The sequence below is a fragment of the Salmo trutta genome, chromosome 12 (genome assembly GCF_901001165.1).
Source record: "Salmo trutta chromosome 12, fSalTru1.1, whole genome shotgun sequence".
NCBI classification, from domain to species: Eukaryota; Metazoa; Chordata; class Actinopteri; order Salmoniformes; family Salmonidae; genus Salmo; species Salmo trutta.
Window position 1 is genome coordinate 37,870,999 of NC_042968.1, and position 22,686 is coordinate 37,893,684.

The following is a 22,686-nucleotide window of genomic DNA, read 5'->3' on the forward strand; positions in this document are numbered from 1 at the left end:
GGAGAGAGAAGGAGAGATGAATAGGAGGGTGTTCACCTCTACTGTACCATGGAGAGGGAAGCCCTTAGCATGTCTACTGTAGAGCTGTGAGGGGAAAACACTCCAGCCACGACATCCTAGTAAGGCCTGGTATACACTGTGAATGGATACAGTGTTAATGTTTGACGGAGGAGGTATTACGGATTGGAGAACTGGAGAGAAGGAGGATGTATTTTCATTCAGCCTGCCTACCATACCCCACTATACACACACACCCTTCTTTCCTCAGCCACAGTATGGGAGGCCATGTTTAAACACACACCTCACACACACAGGTAAGGAAATGGAAGGAAATTAACAACCACTACAGAGGATGTTTTCTACAGCCTAGAGAGGAGAGGACTGTAGTCCTCTGAGAGACAGTAGGGTGGTCTGGGTTCATGTTTATCCCTGTGTAAGTGTTTGTGTTTGTTTGTAGAGTATACAGTATGTTTGTCTGTGTGTGTGTGTGTGTGTTTTACCTTCACCCTGGGTGGCCACCTTGAGGATGGCAGAGCTCTCTCCCAGGCCGTTCTTGTTGTGTGCCACCACCCGGAACTTGTACTTGGAGTCGGGCATCAGGTTCTGAATGGTCACCTGCATCTCACCTGGCCGACTGGTGTTCAGGATACGCTCCCTGAGAGACACACACACACACACACAACAGCCCAGTTTGCACACACACACACACACTCATCAGCCCAGTTAGCACACACACACACACACTCATCAGCCCAGTTAGCACACACACACACACACACACACACTCATCAGCCCAGTTAGCACACACACACACACACACACACTCAACAGCCCAGTTAGCGCACACACACACTCACACAACAGCCCAGGTAGCGCACACACACACTCACACAACAGCCCAGTTAGCGCACACACACAACAGCCCAGTTAGCACACACACACAACAGCCCAGTTAGCGCACACACACACACAACAGCCCAGTTAGCACACACACACAACAGCCCAGTTAGCACACACACACACAACAGCCCAGTTAGCACACACACACACAACAGCCCAGTTAGCACACACACACACAACAGCCCAGTTAGCACACACACACACAACAGCCCAGTTAGCACACACACACAACAGCCCAGTTAGCACACACACACAACAGCCCAGTTAGCACACACACACACAACAGCCCAGTTAGCACACACACACACAACAGCCCAGTTAGCACACACACACAACAGCCCAGTTAGTGCACACACACACAACAGCCCAGTTAGCACACACACACACACACAACAGCCCAGTTAGCACACACACACACAACAGCCCAGTTAGCACACACACAACAGCCCAGTTAGCACACACACACAACAGCCCAGTTAGCACACACACACACAACAGCCCAGTTAGCACACACACACACAACAGCCCAGTTAGCACACACACACAACAGCCCAGTTAGCACACACACACACAACAGCCCAGTTAGCACACACACACACAACAGCCCAGTTAGCACACACACACACAACAGCCCAGTTAGCACACACACACACAACAGCCCAGTTAGCACACACACACACAACAGCCCAGTTAGCACACACACACACAACAGCCCAGTTAGCACACACACAACAGCCCAGTTAGCACACACACAACAGCCCAGTTAGCACACACACAACAGCCCAGTTAGCACACACACAACAGCCCAGTTAGCACACACACACACAACAGCCCAGTTAGCACACACACACACAACAGCCCAGTTAGCACACACACACACAACAGCCCAGTTAGCACACACACACACAACAGCCCAGTTAGCACACACACACACAACAGCCCAGTTAGCACACACACAACAGCCCAGTTAGCACACACACAACAGCCCAGTTAGCACACACACAACAGCCCAGTTAGCACACACACAACAGCCCAGTTAGCACACACACACACAACAGCCCAGTTAGTGCACACACACACACACAACAGCCCAGTTAGCACACACACACACACAACAGCCCAGTTAGCACACACACAACAGCCCAGTTAGCACACACACAACAGCCCAGTTAGCACACACACACAACAGCCCAGTTAGCACACACACAACAGCCCAGTTAGCACACACACACAACAGCCCAGTTAGTGCACACTATCAATAGAAGGCAAGCAATACTACATCACTTGAGTGGACTGTGTTGTATTTACAGACTACACACCATTACATAGCAAGAGTCTACCTGTACACTGGGCAGTGTGTATGCTATAGGGGCCCTCAGCAGTGTGTATGCTATAGGGGCCCTCAGCAGTGTGTATGCTATAGGGGCCCTCAGCAGTGTGTATGCTATAGGGGCCCTCAGCAGTGTGTATGCTATAGGGGCCCTCAGCAGTGTGTATGCTATAGGGGCCCTCAGCAGTGTGTATGCTATAGGGGCCCTCAGCAGTGTGTATGCTATAGGGGCCCTCAGCAGTGTGTATGCTATAGGGGCCCTCAGCAGTGTGTATGCTATAGGGGCCCTCAGCAGTGTGTATGCTATAGGGGCCCTCAGCAGTGTGTATGCTATAGGGGCCCTCAGCAGTGTGTATGCTGTACTGTACTGAATAGAGGTTATAGCGGGTAGGCCACGCTGAGTAGTGTGTAATACTGTACTGTGTAGGGTCCCTACCTGTTGGTACCCTCCTGATTGAAGTAGACAGAGTAGGTGAGGTCTTCTCCGTTGGGCTCAGCCGGCGGGCGCCAGGTGAGCTTGATGAAGCGGGTGGAGACCAGCGAGGCCACGACGTCACGGGGGGCGGAGGGAGTGGGGCCAGTGGGGTTAGCCACACCTCTGGAGCCTGGCGTTACATGGTCAGTAGTGTCAGGAGTCAGTGAGGGGTGGGGAGGGGTGGGGAGGGCTACATCTTTGAGAGTGGGGTGGGGGGGAGATGAGTAGGGGTGAGGTGGATGAAGGTGAAGGGAGGTGAAGAAGACAGCAAGAGAGAGGAGGAAGAGATGGACGGACGGACGGCATCCAAAAGGAACAGAGAGAAGAGAAAGGAAAGGACAGCGAAATAAAGGAGAACAAAAAAGAAAACAGAAGAAACACACAAAATAACAACCACATAACCAAAAAACAGCTGTCGGCGTGACAAGGAACCACAAAAACACACTAATATCACGCTGGAATAATCACAACCAAACAACAACACAAAAGGAGGGACACTAAACATGCACAACATCTCTAATGGAAGAGGGGAGCAACACACAATAAACACCACTGAACGGTGTATGAACACATATACAAAATACAGTCTAGACTTTGTACATACTCTACATAGCAAAGGGTGACCTTAGAGCTCCACACCAACTGTCAAACCCACCCTGTAATGTTTTAATGCACTTGTACTGGCGCTATTCCACAGTCTACCCACAGCAATGTGAAAAAATGTCATTTGGTGCTTTCTCAGAACAATCTGTGGTTAGACATGGGTATATCTGCTTTCTATTTTATACCAGACGACTCAGACACAACACAGGGAAAGAATGTCAGAGAGACTGTGGCATTTCCATTGGTTGCAGGTCAAAGGAATCAAGTCGAGGGCAATGCCAAAATGTATGAAAACTGAACATATGGGGAAAATATATATATATATATATATATATATATATATATATATATATATATATATATATATATATATATATATATATATATATATATATATATATGAGAGAAATATAACTCTATATGCCAATGTATGCTGGCCATAGTACATCTATCCATCATGACACACTGAGGAGATGCTTATTCGAGGAGACTAGACTATCTGTTTATATGACAGATTCCAGCGGTGCCATGACCTTGGATATTGAACAGAGTGGTGTGGGATTTGCTGTATATTACACATATAAATGAGCACACACTCCACACACACACACACACTCACACACTCCACACACTTGGAATTGATTCCCCTGTATATTTGAGTAAAGGGAAGATAATAAATAAGTGTCATTCCACAGAGTTACAACATATTTTCCTTGGGCACTGAGAGAAAATTCTCCTCACCTCCCATAATAAAAAATACACGCCAATATAAACAATCTAATCATCAACAAAATATTCAATCAGAGAAACAGCCAACAACTGGGAATACTTGGGCTCGCTCTCTCCATAAACATAAAGCTATTTTACAAAGAGGGCCTGAGGAGGATATACATCCATCTGATTCATAACTGTAGGAAATACATTAAGTCCGGTTCATTTCACTACAGCTTCTCTGTAATGACACGAGCCATTAGACAGAATGCAGAGGAGACATCGTTCACAGCAATTACTGACTAGTACACAGCGTCAGTCAGTCAGTCAGTCAGTGGGACTAGGCTGCTGTCGGGAAAGCATTGGGAACTGTTTACTTGACATATCTGTCAATCGTGTGACTTTCAGAGGTCATATCCTCATATCATAAACAGTCCTGACATGTCTATGACAGTTGTGTGTGTCCATTTGTGTGTCTCCATTTGGCCGTGTGTGTATGTGTCTATACGGCTGTATATCTGTATGTGTACGTAGGATGCTCTCGGTCAGAGACGGTTTTAGGCGGTATACCGGGGTATTTGGAAAAAGCCATGGGACATTTTTTCAATACCAATGAAGTTTTTTTTTAATAAATGTGAATATTTATAACTCCTTTTTAAGTAAATGCCTGCAGTCAACTTGTGCAATACATTAGGAGATAAAGATTGTGTTGTTCACTTCACCTGTCACAATTTTTCATTATGAAGTTTACATGTGGTGTTTGTTTACAAGCACACTAGAACAAAAGACTGGGGCCTTGTGAGTCACTGTTGTGCAGCATGTGCCAGGTGATCAAATTACAGTATGGAATTCACAACTAAATGTTTTCCAGCTAGATATCTTACAACTATTAAGTTAACTGTCTAAAATGTGATAAATGCTCTGCAGTTGTGCATTTGGTTTGCTAATTTAGTAGCTAGTTAGCTATCTAGCTGCAGAGAATCCCCTCTTGGATCAAGAGCCTTGTGGCTTATATTTGTTTTGTGTGTGCAGCAAACTGTAAGTAGCATTTTTGAGTTAGTTGTGTAGTTTAGGTCAGACTGTATAAAATCTTCACAACTCGCTTGTTAGCATTTAGTTAGCATTCTCTATGGGACTTTTTAGCATTGCTAACCTTCGGATTTCACTGGGGTTTGAAAACAGCGGCCTTTGTGTTCCGTGCCGGTTTTACCGAATATCCCGGTTTGGCACAAGGTCGGTATGAAGGTATGAATCTGGATATCGCCCAAGCTTACTCCGTTGGGCCGGGGCTTGGCCCCCTCCCCTCGGTCCTCTGGGCTTTAAGGCTCAGCTGGAGGATTACCATTCTGTTGGAGACAGAACCCGGAGCAAATTGCCAGGGAAGGAATAAAGGGAAAGAAAAGGGGGAAGAAAGATGGCAGTCAACTGGGTGGAGAGGCTCCTGAGCTGCCTAGCGAGGCGCTGGCATGCGGCCACGTGCTAAGGACCACTATGTCCAAGTTGGCACCGGGCATAGAGCGAGTAGATGAAAACCATGATGTTAGTCTCAGTGGTACTATAGAGAACAGGCCATGTCTCAGTCTCCTTGTTAATGTTAGTCTCAGTGGTACTAGAGAGAACAGGCCATGTCTCAGTCTCCTTGTTAATGTTAGTCTCAGTGGTACTATAGAGAACAGGCCATGTCTCAGTCTCCTTGTTAATGTTAGTCTCAGTGGTACTATAGAGAACAGGCCATGTCTCAGTCTCCTTGTTAATGTTAGTCTCAGTGGTACTATAGAGAACAGGACATGTCTCAGCCTCCTCCTTGTTAATGTTAGTCTCAGTGGTACTATAGAGAACAGGCCATGTCTCAGCCTCCTGGTCACAATCAGTCTTCCATCTATTCTCAGACATGGACAGTTACAGTAAGGCAGAAATTGAGTAGAATCCTAGATTTCTACTGTAGCTGTTCTGATGGTCTATTTCTAGTAGATGAATTGTGTCATTAGGGCGTGTGACACTGGTAATGAATGGCTGGCATTAGGAGCTAATGAGGAAAGTTATCCTCTACCTCAACCAGGTATCTGGGTACTGCGTATAAGAAATAGTTCGACAAAAAGATTCAAAGGAAACTGTTAATAATGGAAGAATCTTAATAATGGACAATGAAACATACTGTACTTTCCAGGGCAGCTGAATGATATCAGTGGAGCTCTTCAGGACAAAGATTTCCAGAACCTTTTCAAGTTCCATTACAAGGGAAGTAACTGGTGCCTAAGCTTCTAGTAATATCAATACGAGTTGTACAATACGTCAACTTTGTGGGCATATGAAAACATAACTGGCAAAATGAGCTGCCACTTTGTCTGCCGGGTAGACGTGTAGAAGAAAAGTCGGCCATGGGTTTTAAAAAGTTAAGTCCTGTCTCGGCACACGTACACCCACAGGACACTTAGCTCATTGGCAGGCTGTTGGGCTTTCAAACATCTCATTTGCTGTTATATACAAAGAAAGCATGGTTATTTAGGATTCAGGTCAACAATGACGTCACCAGGCAGTGTTCAAAGTCGCTACTATGTAACTTGGAGAGTGAGAGGTCTTGCCAAGTGTTGCATAATGGTAAAACTAGTCTCAGAAGTGAAGGAAACAGTCTCTGCTTCTGTCTGTGGGTTGGGTTCATGTAATGTAGCTGAACAGAACCACATAGCTACACTAATGGCTTATTACAGAACGAGCACTATTATCTCCGGGAGGGAAGGAGGGAGGAGAGAAAGAGGGAAGAGAGACGGTCATGCTCCTCAGCAGAAGAGGATGAGATACGGCACATGAAAAGTAGAGAGCTGATATAAGATGGTTAAAAAATACTGATAGAGCTAAAAGATTTAAAGGAAATGTCTGGATTCCTTTTTGGCAGAATATCATAAGTCAGTTAAGCAGCTAAATGAACACATCCAAACTTTCATAGAACTTCAACAAGAACGTGTGATGGCAGACAGACTGCGCTCTTGACTGATTCGTGATGCTTCCTCTGAGGAGATGTTCTGAAACGGCGTTTGTGGGGGGTTCTGATCAAGCGAGAACGATCGTGGTGTGGTCGTATCCAATTGGTTGCTGCTGGAAGCAAAGCAAAGCCTGTTTCAGTCATTCATTTGTTCAAGAGGCCATGTTCTCTTGCTAGTCTCCAGCCGATAACATCAGAGGAAAGAGAATTCTGACAGCTCGTGACATTTGGAGGCTCTTGATGTGTCGACAAAAGATAAACTCGGGTAAGAGAAAGACAAATGTCTTCAAGACGAGAAGGATGGAGAGGCAGATGAAACACGTCATTTGTTCTTTATTTCCTGGTCCCTTGCTTCCTCTCGTTCATCGTGTGGCCAAGCGTTGGACTTGTTCAAGAGGAGGACGCTGTTCCCCATCCTCCTCTTGGAGTTCGCCTCTGCCTGTTGGCCTTTGAGGACAAAGCATCTCTGTTTCTGACACCTTTTTACGTGGTGAGAGGAGTCGTGAGGGATGGGAAAGGCATCGGATTTCTTATAAAGTCTATAAGGTTTACAGAATGCCCACTGCCCAAGGCACAAAACACAGATCAGTAACTTGATACACATGAGGTTTCCCTCCTGAGAAGGCATTAAAGCTGGCTTTCAGTGAGGCTCGCGCCACAGAGAAAGCCCCAAAGTAGTCCACTGTAGAGCAAAGTTTAGACATGAGTTCATGGGTTCTGGGTGATTTGAAGCTGTCCACATGAGTTCTCGGCATCTCCATATTCATTTCTTACACACCCTGCACCATTTCAACAGGTGTTTGCAGCCAATTGGAAATCTGGGATCTAAAACCTGGCATATTCTTTATTTTATGAAGCACAGATAAGGAAAGTATTTTCTGGAACAGCTCATGTTAAGGAAGGGCAAGTGAAGGGGTTGGGAACTTGAAGGGCTTGTTGTACTGCGGTATGGTGGTTCAACATTAAGTAGAAGACCTACAGCTACCAACAGTGTTGCCAGATCACTCTTAACTCATTGAAAGACACTATTTTTTCTTCAGTCGTCAACAAAGAGCCAACTAACTGCATAACAGCCTAAAAATAGAGCAAAGTGGAATTAAGGCATCAGAGACGTGTGGAAGAGGAACATTTGGGATGGGTCTGTTTTTTATTTTGGGGGGGAGAGATGGCCTCCTTTCTGCCTGAGGACCCTCTGGCTGGTGAGATAAAGGGATGGAGCTGCAGGAGGACGACAACAACTGAAATGGACGGACGGACGGGGGATCTGGTGGAGAGGGTGGTTGGGGGGGGTCACAGCATGACAGAACAGGATTAGGGTTTAGGGATCCCCCCTAGTGTTCCAGGCATCAGGGGATATGATGGAGTGAGTGTACTGAGACTCATCTGGTGAGGGTGGAGAGGTAGGCTCCCTAGAGGTCTAACATCACTCCCTGTCTCCTGACTCCTACACCCCTGCTAGGGCTAAAGCAGGCCCTCTGGGGTCATGGAGCAGTCAGTCTTACTCCTTTTGCCCCCCCGTCGCACTCATCTCCTCCATCCACCTACTAAATCTCCGCCCTTGCCACTTTAAAGTCCTTCCCTCCATCCGTGGTCCCAGAGCGCCTGCATGCTAGTCTCCCATCACAAGATTGTACACGTTTAATTCACACACAGAAAATTCCCCTTGGACTTTCATCTGCTTTCAAACACATCTCATAATTGAATCAGGTTGGTTCCATCAATAATTAAATGTCTGGTGTGTACATGCATACATACATACAGCATCCCCTTCCTCATCAGACAAACATCCTCCCTTGATCCACTTCCACTGTAGGGTCATGATTTTATATCACACACCCCCCCCTCGCCAAAACATGTGAGGCGCCTGCTGTGGCATGAGCCCTGATATGTAAATGAATAAGAGCATGGACATCTTTTTGTATGTTGATTGCCTCCCTTCCTTCCCCCGTCTTGTGGTCTTTCTTTAGGGAAATTAGCATCATATGGAAACGATGGGGGGGGGCACCCACAGGGGTTCCTCCTGTAGAGTTAAAGAAGCAGGAAATCTGTTTTACCCTACATCATAATCCCCAACAGGCCGCAGGTTCTTAATATCTCAGGGGTGCTTGTGCCAGGTTTCTCCCAACAGGAGAGGAAAGGTCCAAATAAATGAATTGTTAGTTTAACTCAGAGGAACCCCCCCCCTGGATTCACAGAGTGTAATCAGGGTTGCTGGGTTGGTCTACGTGGAGTGGATATCACACACAGGGACATCAAGGCGGGTAGCCTATTATATACCACCCTGGAATGTTGCATGATAGTCAATGTGCGTAGAGGGAGGGTGGCACGACAGGGGGCGGTTGACGTGAAAAGGAAACGCTAGCCTGGCAACGCCGCCCATCTCTGAGCCAGGAGCCCAGGGGCCCCGCTGGGGGTCAGGTGACCTGTCGGGGTATAGAGGAAGAGCTTTGTTTTTGCGCAACGTGGTGCTTCCACCCATTTAGGCTGTTTGAGCCGAGTAGAGCCCTGAAAGTAGACTCCGGGGATGGGTGGTATCCAACAACAGCAACCAGCATCCTGGATGGAGTGTGAGTGATAAAGTGATAGGGAAGGTGTGACTGGAGCGTGAGGCTGAGGCAGTTGACACACCAAGCCCAGGTCAGGGCTAAAAACGGTTGAAAAGGTGACCTTGAAAAAAAAGCTATGAAAAGATACAGTAAACTAAAAAGACACATAACCTTTCAGTTTCCATTGTAAAAAGAAAGTGGGCTGAATTATCATATGGAATAACAGAAAAATACACAGATGGTAATATTCTGTCCTCGTGTAAGCAAATGAATCTCAGATGGAATGAACAATCAGGGAAAATATACTAAGAAAGAACAATAAGCTTCAGGAACCAACCACTGCCGGTCCTAACCATTGTAGAGTAAACAAAGCCCAAGGGAGAAAATTGGCAGTCAAACCCACGTTTGCGGTCCTTGAACAGAGTGTGGTAAATACAAATACATACACACAGCACACACACAGCACACACAGTGGAAACCACAGTCTTCTGATCAGCTGCCTAACTGCTCACAGTGGAAACCACAGTCTTCTGATCAGCTGCCTAACTGCTCACAGTGGAAACCACAGTCTTCTGATCAGCTGCCTAACTGCTCACAGTGGAAACCACAGTCTTCTGATCAGCTGCCTAACTGCTCACAGTGGAAACCACAGTCTTCTGATCAGCTGCCTAACTCCTCACAGTGGAAACCACAGTCTTCTGATCAGCTGCCTAACTCCTCACAGTGGAAACCACAGTCTTCTGATCAGCTGCCTAACTGCTCACAGTGGAAACCACAGTCTTCTGATCAGCTGCCTAACTGCTCACAGTGGAAACCACACAGGCCCAGTAATCAGAGGTAGGAGGAGGAAGTGGGTGTTCTAGTTAGGGTTGTCTGTGTTTCTTCTACCGTTACTTACTGCAGATGGACCGAGCCTTCTGGGTAACACTACCATTACTTACTGCAGATGGACCGAGCCTTCTGGGTAACCCTACCATTACCTACTGCAGATGGACCGAGCCTTCTGGGTAACCCTACCATTACCTACTGCAGATGGACCGAGCCTTCTGGGTAACACTACCATTACTTACTGTAGGTGGGCAAAGCCTTCTGGGTAACACTACCATTACCTACTGCAGATGGACCGAGCCTTCTGGGTAACACTACCATTACCTACTGCAGATGGACCGAGCCTTCTGGGTAACCCTACCATTACTTACTGTAAGTGGGAAAGCCTTCTGGGTAACACTACCATTACCTACTGCAGATGGACTGAGCCTTCTGTGTAACACTATCATTACTTACTGTAGGTGGGCAAAGCCTTCTGGGTAACACCACTATTTAGTGTATTTACTATTGATGGGGCACTAAGAATACCTTGCACGTTACTACTGTAGGCTGTATGTTTGGACTAACCTCATTTCTATACATTTCATTTCCAATCTTGAACGTACTCCATATAAACTAATATCACACTAGCTGGTACACCATCCATCTTCCAAGGCTAATAAAAAGGCCCTTGTCAGAGTGCGTAGCTGTAAAACCAACTGTCGCTCTGATTCAATTCGCCATCTCTCTGACTCACTCTCCCTCTCTTCTCCGAGGCCTTCCTGAGAGGGGGGCGACATGCGGGGCGCGTAAAACTGTCACATTTACATGGCCGTGAGCGTCGCACGGGGACCACTGCTCGCTTTATGACTTTACAGCCGCTGCTACAGACACCACAGTGACACACAACACAAATAGTGTCTGGTCGCCCTGTCCCTGACCCCGGCCTGAAGATACAGCTTCTATCCCCCTGACAGACACTAGGGGTTTACATTTGTGTTCTTGTTGGGTTGTACAGAGCCCCAGAGGAGTCCCTAAATTGTATTTTTAGCACTGCTTTCTCTCATCTTTGTTGTAACTGGGAAGGCTGTAGTAGTATTCTGGCCTGTAGTGGTAGTATTCTCTGCTGCAGTGGTAGTATTCTCTGCTGCAGTGGTAGTATTCTCTGCTGCAGTGGTAGTATTCTCTGCTGCAGTGGTAGTATTCTCTGCTGCAGTGGTAGCATTCTCTGCTGCAGTGGTAGCATTCTCTGCTGCAGTGGTAGTATTCTCTGCTGCAGTGGTAGTATTCTCTGCTGCAGTGGTAGTATTCTCTGCTGCAGTGGTAGTATTCTCTGCTGCAGTGGTAGTATTCTCTGCTGCAGTGGTAGTATTCTCTGCTGCAGTGGTAGTATTCTCTGCTGCAGTGGTAGTATTCTCTGCTGCAGTGGTAGTATTCTCTGCTGCAGTGGTAGTATTCTCTGCTGCAGTGGTAGTATTCTCTGCTGTAGTGGTAGTATTCTCTGCTGTAGTGGTATTCTCTGCTGTAGTGGTATTCTCTGCTGTAGTGGTATTCTGTAGATACTTTAGTTCCTCTCTTTCCAGTCTAATCAGTATTGACTTACTGATCGCAAAAACAGATCCATCAAAAACAGCCCTGCTAGGTTGAATTATACTCTATAATATCCTATTGATTCTATCCCACTCTGCTATGCCCAACTGAAAACTTCCCCAGCAGCTTGGCTGGCAAGCCTGGCAGCGGAGATCTCCTCCTCTCTGATCTATTACTATGTCAGCCTCTGCATTCCAACACCACTGATTTCAATTTATCATCCGACTGCTCCCACGCTCCGCAAAACAAAAAAAGCACTCAGCCAGCCATTAGATGGAGAAAGCCCATTTCTCAACAGGCATTTGTGTTTGGCTGTGGTGAAAGTGCTCTGTGTCCTGTCAGTTTAGTGTTCACTAGAGTGGTTTTCTTCTCTGGGTGGGGACTGACTGGGACAATGTGCTGAGGGAGGGGAAGAGGGTAAGAGTGAGGAAGAGAGATGGAGAAGAAGGGGAAAAAGAGAGGAAGGAAGAGGCTGTGTGTGTGTGTGGGGGGGGGGGGTAGAGAACTGGTCATTATGGGAGGAACGACTGATTCCTGTTAAAACCTCAGTGACTGAGCTCTTCTTGGTTTTATTCACTCCACCCACTACCCGGGTCCCAATACACTAGCCGGGTCCCAATACACTAGCCTGGTCCCAATACACTAGCCGGGTCCCAATACACTAGCCGGGTCCCAATACACTAGCCGGGTCCCAATACACTAGCCGGGTCCCAATACACTAGCCGGGTCCCAATACACTAGCCGGGTCCCATACACTACCCGGGTCCCATACACTACCCTGGTACCCTACACTACCCTGGTACACTACAGACACCTGACCCGCTAACCTGGGAAACTACAGACACCTGACCCGCTACCCCGGTACACTACAGACACCTGACCCGCTAACCTGGGAAACTACAGACACCTGACCAGCTACCCCGGTACACTACAGACACCTGACCCGCTACCCTGGTAAACTACAGACACCTGACCCGCTACCCCGGTACACTACAGACACCTGACCCGCTAACCTGGTAAACTACAGACACCTGACCCGCTACCCCGGTACACTACAGACACCTGACCCGCTACCCCGGTACAATACAGACACCTGACCCGCTAACCTGGTAAACTACAGACACCTGACCCGCTACCCTGGTAAACTACAAACACCTGACCCGCTACCCTGGTACAATACAGACACCTGACCCGCTACACTACAGACACCTGACCCGCTACCCCGGTACACTACAGACACATGACCCGCTACCCTGGTACAGTACAGACAGACACCTGACCCACTACCCTGGACAAATACACAGACAGACACCAGACCCGCTACCCCGGTACACCAGACCCGCTACCCCGGTACAACAGACCCGCTACCCCGGTACAACAGACCCGCTACCCCGGTACAACAGACCCGCTACCCCGGTACAACAGACCCGCTACCCCGGTACAACAGACCCGCTACCCCGGTAAAACAGACCCGCTACCCCGGTACAACAGACCCGCTACCCCGGTACAACAGATCCTCTACCCCGGTACAACAGATCCGCTACCCCGGTACAACAGATCCGCTACCCCGGTACAACAGACCCGCTACCCCGGTACAACAGACCCGCTACCCCGGTACAACAGACCCGCTACCCCGGTACAACAGACCCGCTACCCCGGTACAACAGACCCGCTACCCCGGTACAACAGACCCGCTACCCCGGTACAACAGACCCGCTACCCCGGTACAACAGATCCGCTACCCCGGTACAACAGATCCGCTACCCCGGTACAACAGATCCGCTACCCCGGTACAACAGATCCGCTACCCCGGTACAACAGATCCACTACCCCGGTACAACAGATCCACTACCCCGGTACAACAGATCCACTACCCCGGTACAACAGACCTGCTACCCCGGTACAACAGACCTGGTATAACAGACACCATATTTAAAAAAACAGGAGTCCTGTAAGTATGAGATGAAGTAGACTCAGCCAATCAACTCCTGCTGGTATTTGATTATCCTATACATTCCCTTCTACAGCGCGAGCCTCCGAACCAGGGGGGGTCAAAACATTCTGTATGCTGAGAGAGGAGCACTTGAATATCTGAAGGGGTGCTTAAATGCTGAGGGGAGAAAAACAAGCATTCAAATGCAAAAGAGAAGAACATCTCTTGAATGAATGTGGGAGGAAAAGGCAGAAGGCAGAGGAGCAAATAACATCCTCAATGCCTGTTCATTCACCAACTTCCTGCATTAGCTCCCCTCCAACACTGACTGCCATCCTATACAGACGCCATGAGAGTTAATACTGAACGCAGTATATGTTGACTACGTTTTGTTCCTAGAAAGTTTTCAATTACAATGTCAATCTAAAACCCAGCCATATAATATACACACTTGACTGTAAATGACTACAAAGCCAGACATGTATAGACCACAAATGACTACAGTGACCAATAAGACGGTAAACTAGCAACACCTAACAACGTGTGGTGGCCTGGTTCAAATAGTTCTAAATGGTGTGAGTAACAAAACTAACTAAGCCTTTTAAAAGGCTCTGCTCCTCACCATTATAGGAGAGGACAGGAGAAAGTGAGGCCGGTTTACAGGGTGAATTAACTAGGGTCACTTGGCCACCCTCGCATTATATAATTAGTCCCATCCAGGTCCATTTCTGCTGTTGTCCTGTTCTAACATCTGTTTGTAACGAGTCACCCTACATTGCACAGAACACATGGCAAAGGAAGGAATGTGTACTAAAATTGCTCTGGACTGCAATTTGAGGGCTATTTTTGGTCTCTGGCTCCAAAAACTAACTGAGGACTTTAAAAACGTAGCAGTGAGCTGGTCTGTGTTCGCTTTGTTGAACTCCTGAAGGAAGAACACGAAGAATGTGGTTTTTCTACTCTGGTCTCTTCAGTGAAGTAGTGCTCGTTCATGGAGGCTTTCTGTCTGAACTTGAATGAATAGGAAAGAAATGTTTGTTTGGATTACAAAAAGATACTGTACATAAGGATTTTCTTTGTATTGGAACTTTTTCTAAATTCATTATTTTCACGACTGAGCACAGACATGAGTCAAACCCCTTTTTCTATCATAGACACTAATGCAACCGCGGCAGCAGTGAGGGAGAAGGGACAAATCTGATGGGGGACGACACGGGAGAGAGGGGGACGAGGGGGAGACACGGAAGAGAGGAGGGGGACGGAGGGAGCGGATAAGGACCCCCAGCGGAGAGGGTGAAAAGAGGGGACAGTACGGACCGGGCAGCACATTTAGCACTTGGCCCAGTGGACAGAGGTGCACAGGGGACAGAGCAGGAGGCTGATAGGAGAGAGCGGCAGGAGGGGAGAGTTGACAGATGGCACCAAGGAGGATCTGTGTGCACTAACCCGGCACAGGAGAGGAGATATGTTCCAGAGAGATCTTCTTCTCTCAATTACAGAGGTAGAGGAAGACAATCATCTCCCAGCCTCAGAGAGCGATATTCACAGAACAGCATGGTCAAACTGGGCCGTTTCTATGGAAGGGAATACTTACTTTGGCACCTCTGTGAGGCAGCTTTTGTAAGAACTTACAGGATTGTTTAGGATGCTGATGGACCACATGCTGATACAGGGAGGAATCAAATGTTTGGAAACTGGAAATAAGCAAAGGGCATATGATGGATATTTACCTCCACTCTTCAGGGAATATGAACTTTCCACATTCACTGTTTGTGTATCTGTAAACAGAGCACTAAACTCTCACCTTTCATGAGAAGAAGCCACCATGATGTAATGTAGGGGGAGAAAGGGCTGCTAGCCTGGCAGCTGTAGCCAATAACCTATTGTACCTTACACAGGCAGTAGGAATCATTAAAACGGCCCTTTCATGTCATGGGATAAGAGTGCTCTCTCTGACCTCCTGCTGAGGGCAGGCGAGTGTGTCAGACCATCTGCTTTACTGACTGATCCCAAACAAAAACAAGTTTTAGGTCACAAGACACCCCTTGCTGATCTCCCTCGTTGAGCAATTATTTGAGATATGCATAATGCTACTTAAAAGCTGCAGGTCATCATTATTTCTGACTTAGTGCCTTCCAACAGGGAGAAGAGAACACTGTTTGGAGGGAGCTATCTGACCGAGACCCCAATTTATGCTAATCCATTAACCACCTGCTCAGGAGTAACGGGACAATTCACACATGTTAAATCTGGTTAGCTCCAGAAATGCAGCGCTGCAGTTAGTTTGGTAGCTACTGTAGATATCTGTAGGTGGATGTGCCGGTGGTCGGAATCAAAATGTACGGTGCTTCTTGATTTGGCAGAGAAACAGCACTTTTAAAAGCAGGATGGAGAAGAAAACTTCATTTCGTCATCACCCAGCCCCAGATTGGTATTTTTCCCTTTCCCACACATTGGCGTTTTAATACACCCAGTCCTATTTTTAGGACCTGAATCTATTCTGGTGTCTGGTGGTGTTGTCTTTGTTTCTGTCCCTACCTCTCCCTCTCCCAGGAGGTTTTGGGTTGTCTTTGTTTCTGTCCCTACCTCTCCCTCTCCTTGGAGGTTTTGGATTGTCTTTGTTTCTGTCCCTACCTCTCCCTCTCCCTGGAGGTTTTGGGTTGCCTTTGTTTCTGTCCCTACCTCTCCCTCTCCTTGGAGGTTTTGGATTGTCTTTGTTTCTGTCCCTACCTCTCCCTCTCCCTGGAGGTTTTGGGTTGCCTTTGTTTCTGTCCCTACCTCTCCCTCTCCCTGGAGGTTTTGGGTTGTCTTTGTTTCTGTCCCTACCTCTCCCTCTCCGTGGAGGTTTTGGGTTTTCTTTGTTTCTGTCCCTACCTCTCCCTCTCCGTGGAGGTTTTGGGTTTTCTTTGTTTCTGTCCCTACCTCTCCCTCTCCCTGGAGGTTTTGGGTTGTCTTTGTTCTTGTCCTACTCTCTTTGCTTGTCATACTCTTTGGGCATGCTTCTTAGATTTTTTCAGTATTCACATTGTCTACTGTATTCTAGGCTCTACTCATATCCAGTGTCCAGCCGTGTGTTTGAGTAAACCTAATGTACCCCAAAACACCCACCAATATGATTACTACTACAACCAAGTTCCCCCAGAATGAACACTGGCTTCTAGGTTCTATCCAGAACCCTGTCCATTCGGTTCCCCTCCCAACGTACCGTGCTCTAGGATGATGAGCTGAGCGCTGGACTGCACGTTCCCTGCATCGTTCTCTGCCAGACACTGGTAGAAGCCCTCGTCAGACTTGACCAGACCCAGCACCTGCAGGTTGTGTTCATTCTGCGGGTCAGACAAAGAGAGTGACAGGGAGCAAAAAAAGAGAGCAAAAAAGAGAGCAAAAAAGAGAGCAAAAAAGCGAGAGTGAGAGAGATCAATAACATCAGGTGGTGGATAGATAGAGAAATAGGTCAATGTCTTGAGGTGGAGACTGTGTGAGAGGTCAATATGGTGATTGACCGACCACTCGTAAATCAAAGACCACAACAGTTAAGCATCTAACTGAAGTACTGCTTGTTAAAGGGATTGGTTAAGAGCCATCAGACTGTAGAGTTTCACTAGAACTTCTACTCAGTAAAGATCAGAAGCTGAACTACAGGTTTTACATCACACATCCTAATGACATTTCACATTACGCTGAACTACAGGTTTTACATCACACATCCTGATGACATTTCACATTACGCTGAACTACAGGTTTTACATCACACATCCTGATGACATTTCACATTACGCTGAACTACAGGTTTTACATCACACATCCTAATGACATTTCACATTACGCTGAACTACAGGTTTTACATCACACATCCTGACGACATTTCACATTACGCTGAACTACAGGTTTTACATCACACATCCTGACGACATTTCACATTACGCTGAACTACAGGTTTTACATCACACATCCTGACGACATTTCACATTACGCTGAACTACAGGTTTTACATCACACATCCTAATGACATTTCACATTACGCTGAACTACAGGTTTTACATCACACATCCTAATGACATTTCACATTACGCTGAACTACAGGTTTTACATCACACATCCTGATGACATTTCACATTACGCTGAACTACAGGTTTTACATCACACATCCTAATGACATTTCACATTACGCTGAACTACAGGTTTTACATCACACATCCTAATGACATTTCACATTACGCTGAACTACAGGTTTTACATCACACATCCTGACGACATTTCACATTACGCTGAACTACAGGTTTTACATCACACATCCTAATGACATTTCACATTACGCTGAACTACAGGTTTTACATCACACATCCTGATGACATTTCACATTACGCTGAACTACAGGTTTTACATCACACATCCTGATGACATTTCACATTACAACAAACTCACAATGATTTTGAAGTAGTCGCTGGGAATGACGGCGTCTCCGTTTTTGACCCATTTGACGGTGGGGGCCGGGGAGCCTGTGACCTCACACTGGAACATGATGTCCATGGACTCGTGGGCGTAGATGTTGGCCGGCCTCTTCAGGAACTCCGGTGGAACTGCAAATACAGCAGGGGAGAGGGGTGTCAGAGTGTGTGTGTGTGTGGGGGGGGGTGTCAGACTGTGTGTGTCTGTGTGTGTGTGGGGGGGGTGTCTGTGTGTGTGTGGGAGGGGGTGTCTGTGTGGGAGGGGGTGTCTGTGTGGGAGGGGGTGTCTGTGTGGGAGGGGGTGTCTGTGTGTGTGTGTGGGAGGGGGTGTGTGTGTGTGTGTGTGGGAGGGGGTGTGTGTGTGGGAGGGGGTGTGTGTGTGGGAGGGGGTTTGTGTGTGGGAGGGGGTGTGTGTGTGGGAGGGGGTGTGTGTGTGGGAGGGGGTATCAGAAAGTCTGTGTGTGTGGGGGGTGTCAGAGTGCCTGTGTGTGGTGCCTGTGTGTGTGTGTGTGTGGGAGGTGCCTGTGTGTGTGTGTGTGTGTGTGTGGGAGGTGCCTGTGTGTGTGTGTGTGTGTGTGTGTGTGGGAGGTGCCTGTGTGTGTGTGTGTGTGTGTGTGTGTGGGGGAGGCCTGTGTGTGTGTGTGTGTGTGTGTGTGTGTGTGTGTGTGTGTGGGAGAGGCCTGTGTGTGTGTGGGAGGACGCCTGTGTGTGTGTGTGTGTGTGTGTGTGTGTGTGTGTGTGGGAGGGGCGCCTGTGTGTGTGTGTGGGAGGGGCGCCTGTGTGTGTGTGGGAGGGGCGCCTGTGTGTGTGTGGGGGGGGCGCCTGTGTGTGGGGGGTGCCTGTGTGTGTGTGTTAGGGTGCCTGTGTGTGTGTGTGGGGGTGCCTGTGTGTGTGTGTGTGTGTGTGTGTGGGGGGGGGGGGGTGCCTGTGTGTGTGTGTCTGTGTGTGTGTGTGGGAGGGTGCCTGTGTGTGTGCCTGTGTGTGTGTGTGTGTGTGTGGAAGGTGCCTGTGTGTGTGTGTGGGAGGTGCCTGTGTGTGCGTGTGTGTGGGAGGTGCCTGTGTGTGCGTGTGTGTGTGTGTGTGTGTGTGAGGTGCCTGTGTGTGCGAGGTGCCTGTGTGTGCGTGTGTGTGTGTGAGGTGCCTTTGTGTGCGTGTGTGAGGTGCCTGTGTGTGCGTGTGTGTGTGTGAGTTGCCTGTGTGTGCGGGAGGTGCCTGTGTGGGAGGTGCCTGTGTGTGTGTGTGTGGGGTGTCTGTGTGTGTGGGGGGGGGGGGGGGGGGGGGGTGCCTGTGTGTGTGGGGGGGAGGGTGTCTGTGTGTGGGGGGGGGGGTGCCTGTGTGTGTGTGTGTGTGTGTGTGTGTGGGGGGGGGGGGGTGCCTGTGTGTGTGTGTGTGTGTGTGTGTGTGTGTGTGTGTGTGTGGGGGGGGGGGGGTGCCTGTGTGTGTGGGGGGGTGCCTGTGTGTGTGTGTGTGTGGGTGCCTGTGTGTGTGTGTGTGTGGGGGGGTGCCTGTGTGTGTGTGGGGGGGGTGCCTGTGTGTGTGTGTGTGGGGGGGGGTGCCTGTGTGTGTGTGTGGGGGGCCTGTGTGTGTGTGGGGGGGGCCTGTGTGTGTGTGGGGGGGTGTCTGTGTGTGGGGGGGGTGCCTGTGTGTGTGGGGGGTGCCTGTGTGTGTGGGGGGGAGGGTGCCTGTGTGTGTGTGGGGGGGGGTGCCTGTTTGTGAGGGGGGTGCCTGTGTGTGGGAGGGGGCGCCTGTGTGTGCGCGGGGGGGGTGCCTGTGTGTGTGCCTGTGTGTGTGTGGGGGGGGGTATCCCCGGGTCTCTCCTCTTTTCAGTTCACTGCAGCTGATAACTGGAACGAGCTGCAACAAACACTCAAACTGGACAGTTTCATCTCAGTCTCTTCATTCAAAGACTCAGTCACGGACACTTACTGACAGGCTGCTTTGCGTGATGTATTGTTGTCTCTACCTTCTAGCCCGTTGTGCTGTTGTCTGTGCCCAATGTTTGTACCATGTTTTGTGTTGCTGCCATGCTGTGTTGTCTCTTGTCGTGATGTGTGTTTTGTACAATTTTATTTTTAATCCCAGTCCCCAAAGGCCCTCATTGTAAATACGAATTTGTTCTTAACCAACTTGCCCAGTTAAATAAAGGTTAAATTAAATGAATAAATAAAATAGTGTGTGGGGGTGTGTATAATTGTCTACTGAGAAATGATTTAATGTGAGATTGCCCATCATGTTCTCCTCTTGTAATGTGAAGGGTAACGCTCCACAACAGGCTGTTAAACAACACTACAGTGTGTTCCCAGCTGCAGGCTACGTGATAGAACAGTTAGTGAGAACTGGAAAATCAAATGGAATCAGATAACATCACGCTTCACTGAACACTTGGACGGTAGAGACGGAGGAAGAGACAACGCAGGGACTCATAGCTAAATCCAATCGTCTATAGTCAAAACCAAGCAAGTCAAATGTATCCAAATGAAAACTCATCTCAGCTCCACCCAGTCTCTTTCCATCTCAGCTCCACCCAGTCTCTTTCCATCTCAGCTCCACCCAGTCTCTTTCCATCTCAGCTCCACCCAGTCTCTTTCCATCTCAGCTCCACCCAGTCTCTTTCCATCTCAGCTCCACCCAGTCTCTTTCCATCTCAGCTCCACCCAGTCTCTTTCCATCTCAGCTCCACCCAGTCTCTTCCCATCTCAGCTCCACCCAGTCTCTTTCCATCTCAGCTCCACCCAGTCTCTTTCCATCTCAGCTCCACCCAGTCTCTTTCCCATCTCAGCTCCACCCAGTCTCTTTCCATCTCAGCTCCACCCAGTCTCTTTCCATCTCAGCTCCACCCAGTCTCTTTCCATCTCAGCTCCACCCAGTCTCTTTCCATCTCAGCTCCACCCAGTCTCTTTCCATCTCAGCTCCACCCAGTCTCTTTCCATCTCAGCTCCACCCAGTCTCTTTCCATCTCAGCTCCACCCAGTCTCTATCCATCTCAGCTCCACCCAGTCTCTTTCCATCTCAGCTCCACCCAGTCTCTTTCCATCTCAGCTCCACCCAGTCTCTTTCCATCTCAGCTCCACCCAGTCTCTTTCCATCTCAGCTCCACCCAGTCTCTTTCCATCTCAGCTCCACCCAGTCTCTTTCCATCTCAGCTCCACCCAGTCTCTTTCCATCTCAGCTCCACCCAGTCTCTTTCCATCTCAGCTCCACCCAGTCTCTATCCATCTCAGCTCCACCCAGTCTCTTCCCATCTCAGCTCCACCCAGTCTCTTTCCATCTCAGCTCCACCCAGTCTCTTTCCATCTCAGCTCCACCCAGTCTCTTTCCATCTCAGCTCCACCCAGTCTCTTTCCATCTCAGCTCCACCCAGTCTCTTTCCATCTCAGCTCCACCCAGTCTCTTTCCATCTCAGCTCCACCCAGTCTCTTTCCATCTCAGCTCCACCCAGTCTCTTTCCATCTCAGCTCCACCCAGTCTCTTTCCATCCTTACTTGCCAGTGAAGGGAGAACAAACAATGTGAAAACGGAACAACTTTGGCGTCAACTTCCCCTGAGCCTTTAACTAAATGGCGATCCTTAAGACATGTTATCCAACCAGAAAAAGACAAAGCAAAGTCCTCATCTCTACCTCCATCTTCCCTGTAGTCTTTAGTAACAAAGCATCTCAAAGTAGTTAAAAACTGCCTATAATTACAGTGTCCCTATGTCTCATCCTATGGAGAGTGGTGTACAGATGGAGTTCTACCCCAGACCAGGGTAATGAGGGCAGGGTCAAGTTATTTGATCGTCTGTGGAGATAAATGGCCTCATCCATCTCTCCTGTAACAAGGTCATGCAGAGCGCTGTGTCTCAGCCTTGTCCTTTACAGTGTAATTGGAGTGTGGCTCTGAGGAGGGTGACTGTGTGTGTGTATGTGTGTAGGATTGTGTGTGCCCGAGTGTGTGTAAGTAGGATTGTGGGGGAGGCTGCCTGAGTGTGTGTGTAAGTCGGATTGTGTGTGGGGGGGCGCCCAGCTCAGTGCTCTGATAAGACGTGACCTCTGTAACCAAGGTATAATAGCTGTGTTGTTGGTCAGTAGGACTGTGTGTGTGTGGGGGGGGGGGGGGGGGCAGCTCAGTGCTCTGATAAGACATACCTTGGTTACCCTGTTTGGGCTAGGGGGCAGTATTGAGAATTTTGGAAAAAAATATGTGCCCATTTTTAACTGCCTCCTACACCAACTCAGAAGCTAGAATATGCATATTATTGTTCAGGTTTGGATAGAAAACACTCTAAATTTTCTAAAACAGTTTGAATGGTGTCTGTAAGTATAACAAAACTCATATTGCAGGCAAAAACCTGTGAAAAATAGATTTTAAAAAAAATGTGAATT

General features: G+C 48.3%; 1 protein-coding gene across 1 annotated transcript in view; it reads right to left on the minus strand.

Moving 5' to 3' along the window:
• LOC115203507 (neogenin) overlaps positions 1–22,686 on the minus strand; it is a gene marked incomplete in the record, with an annotated part of 232,472 nt that overhangs the window by 46,854 nt on the left and 162,932 nt on the right. Inside the window, 4 exon segments of the mRNA XM_029768240.1 lie at positions 501–655; positions 2,667–2,901; positions 17,081–17,201; positions 18,301–18,455. Of these exon segments, the coding sequence (XP_029624100.1) occupies positions 501–655; positions 2,667–2,901; positions 17,081–17,201; positions 18,301–18,455 (666 nt within the window).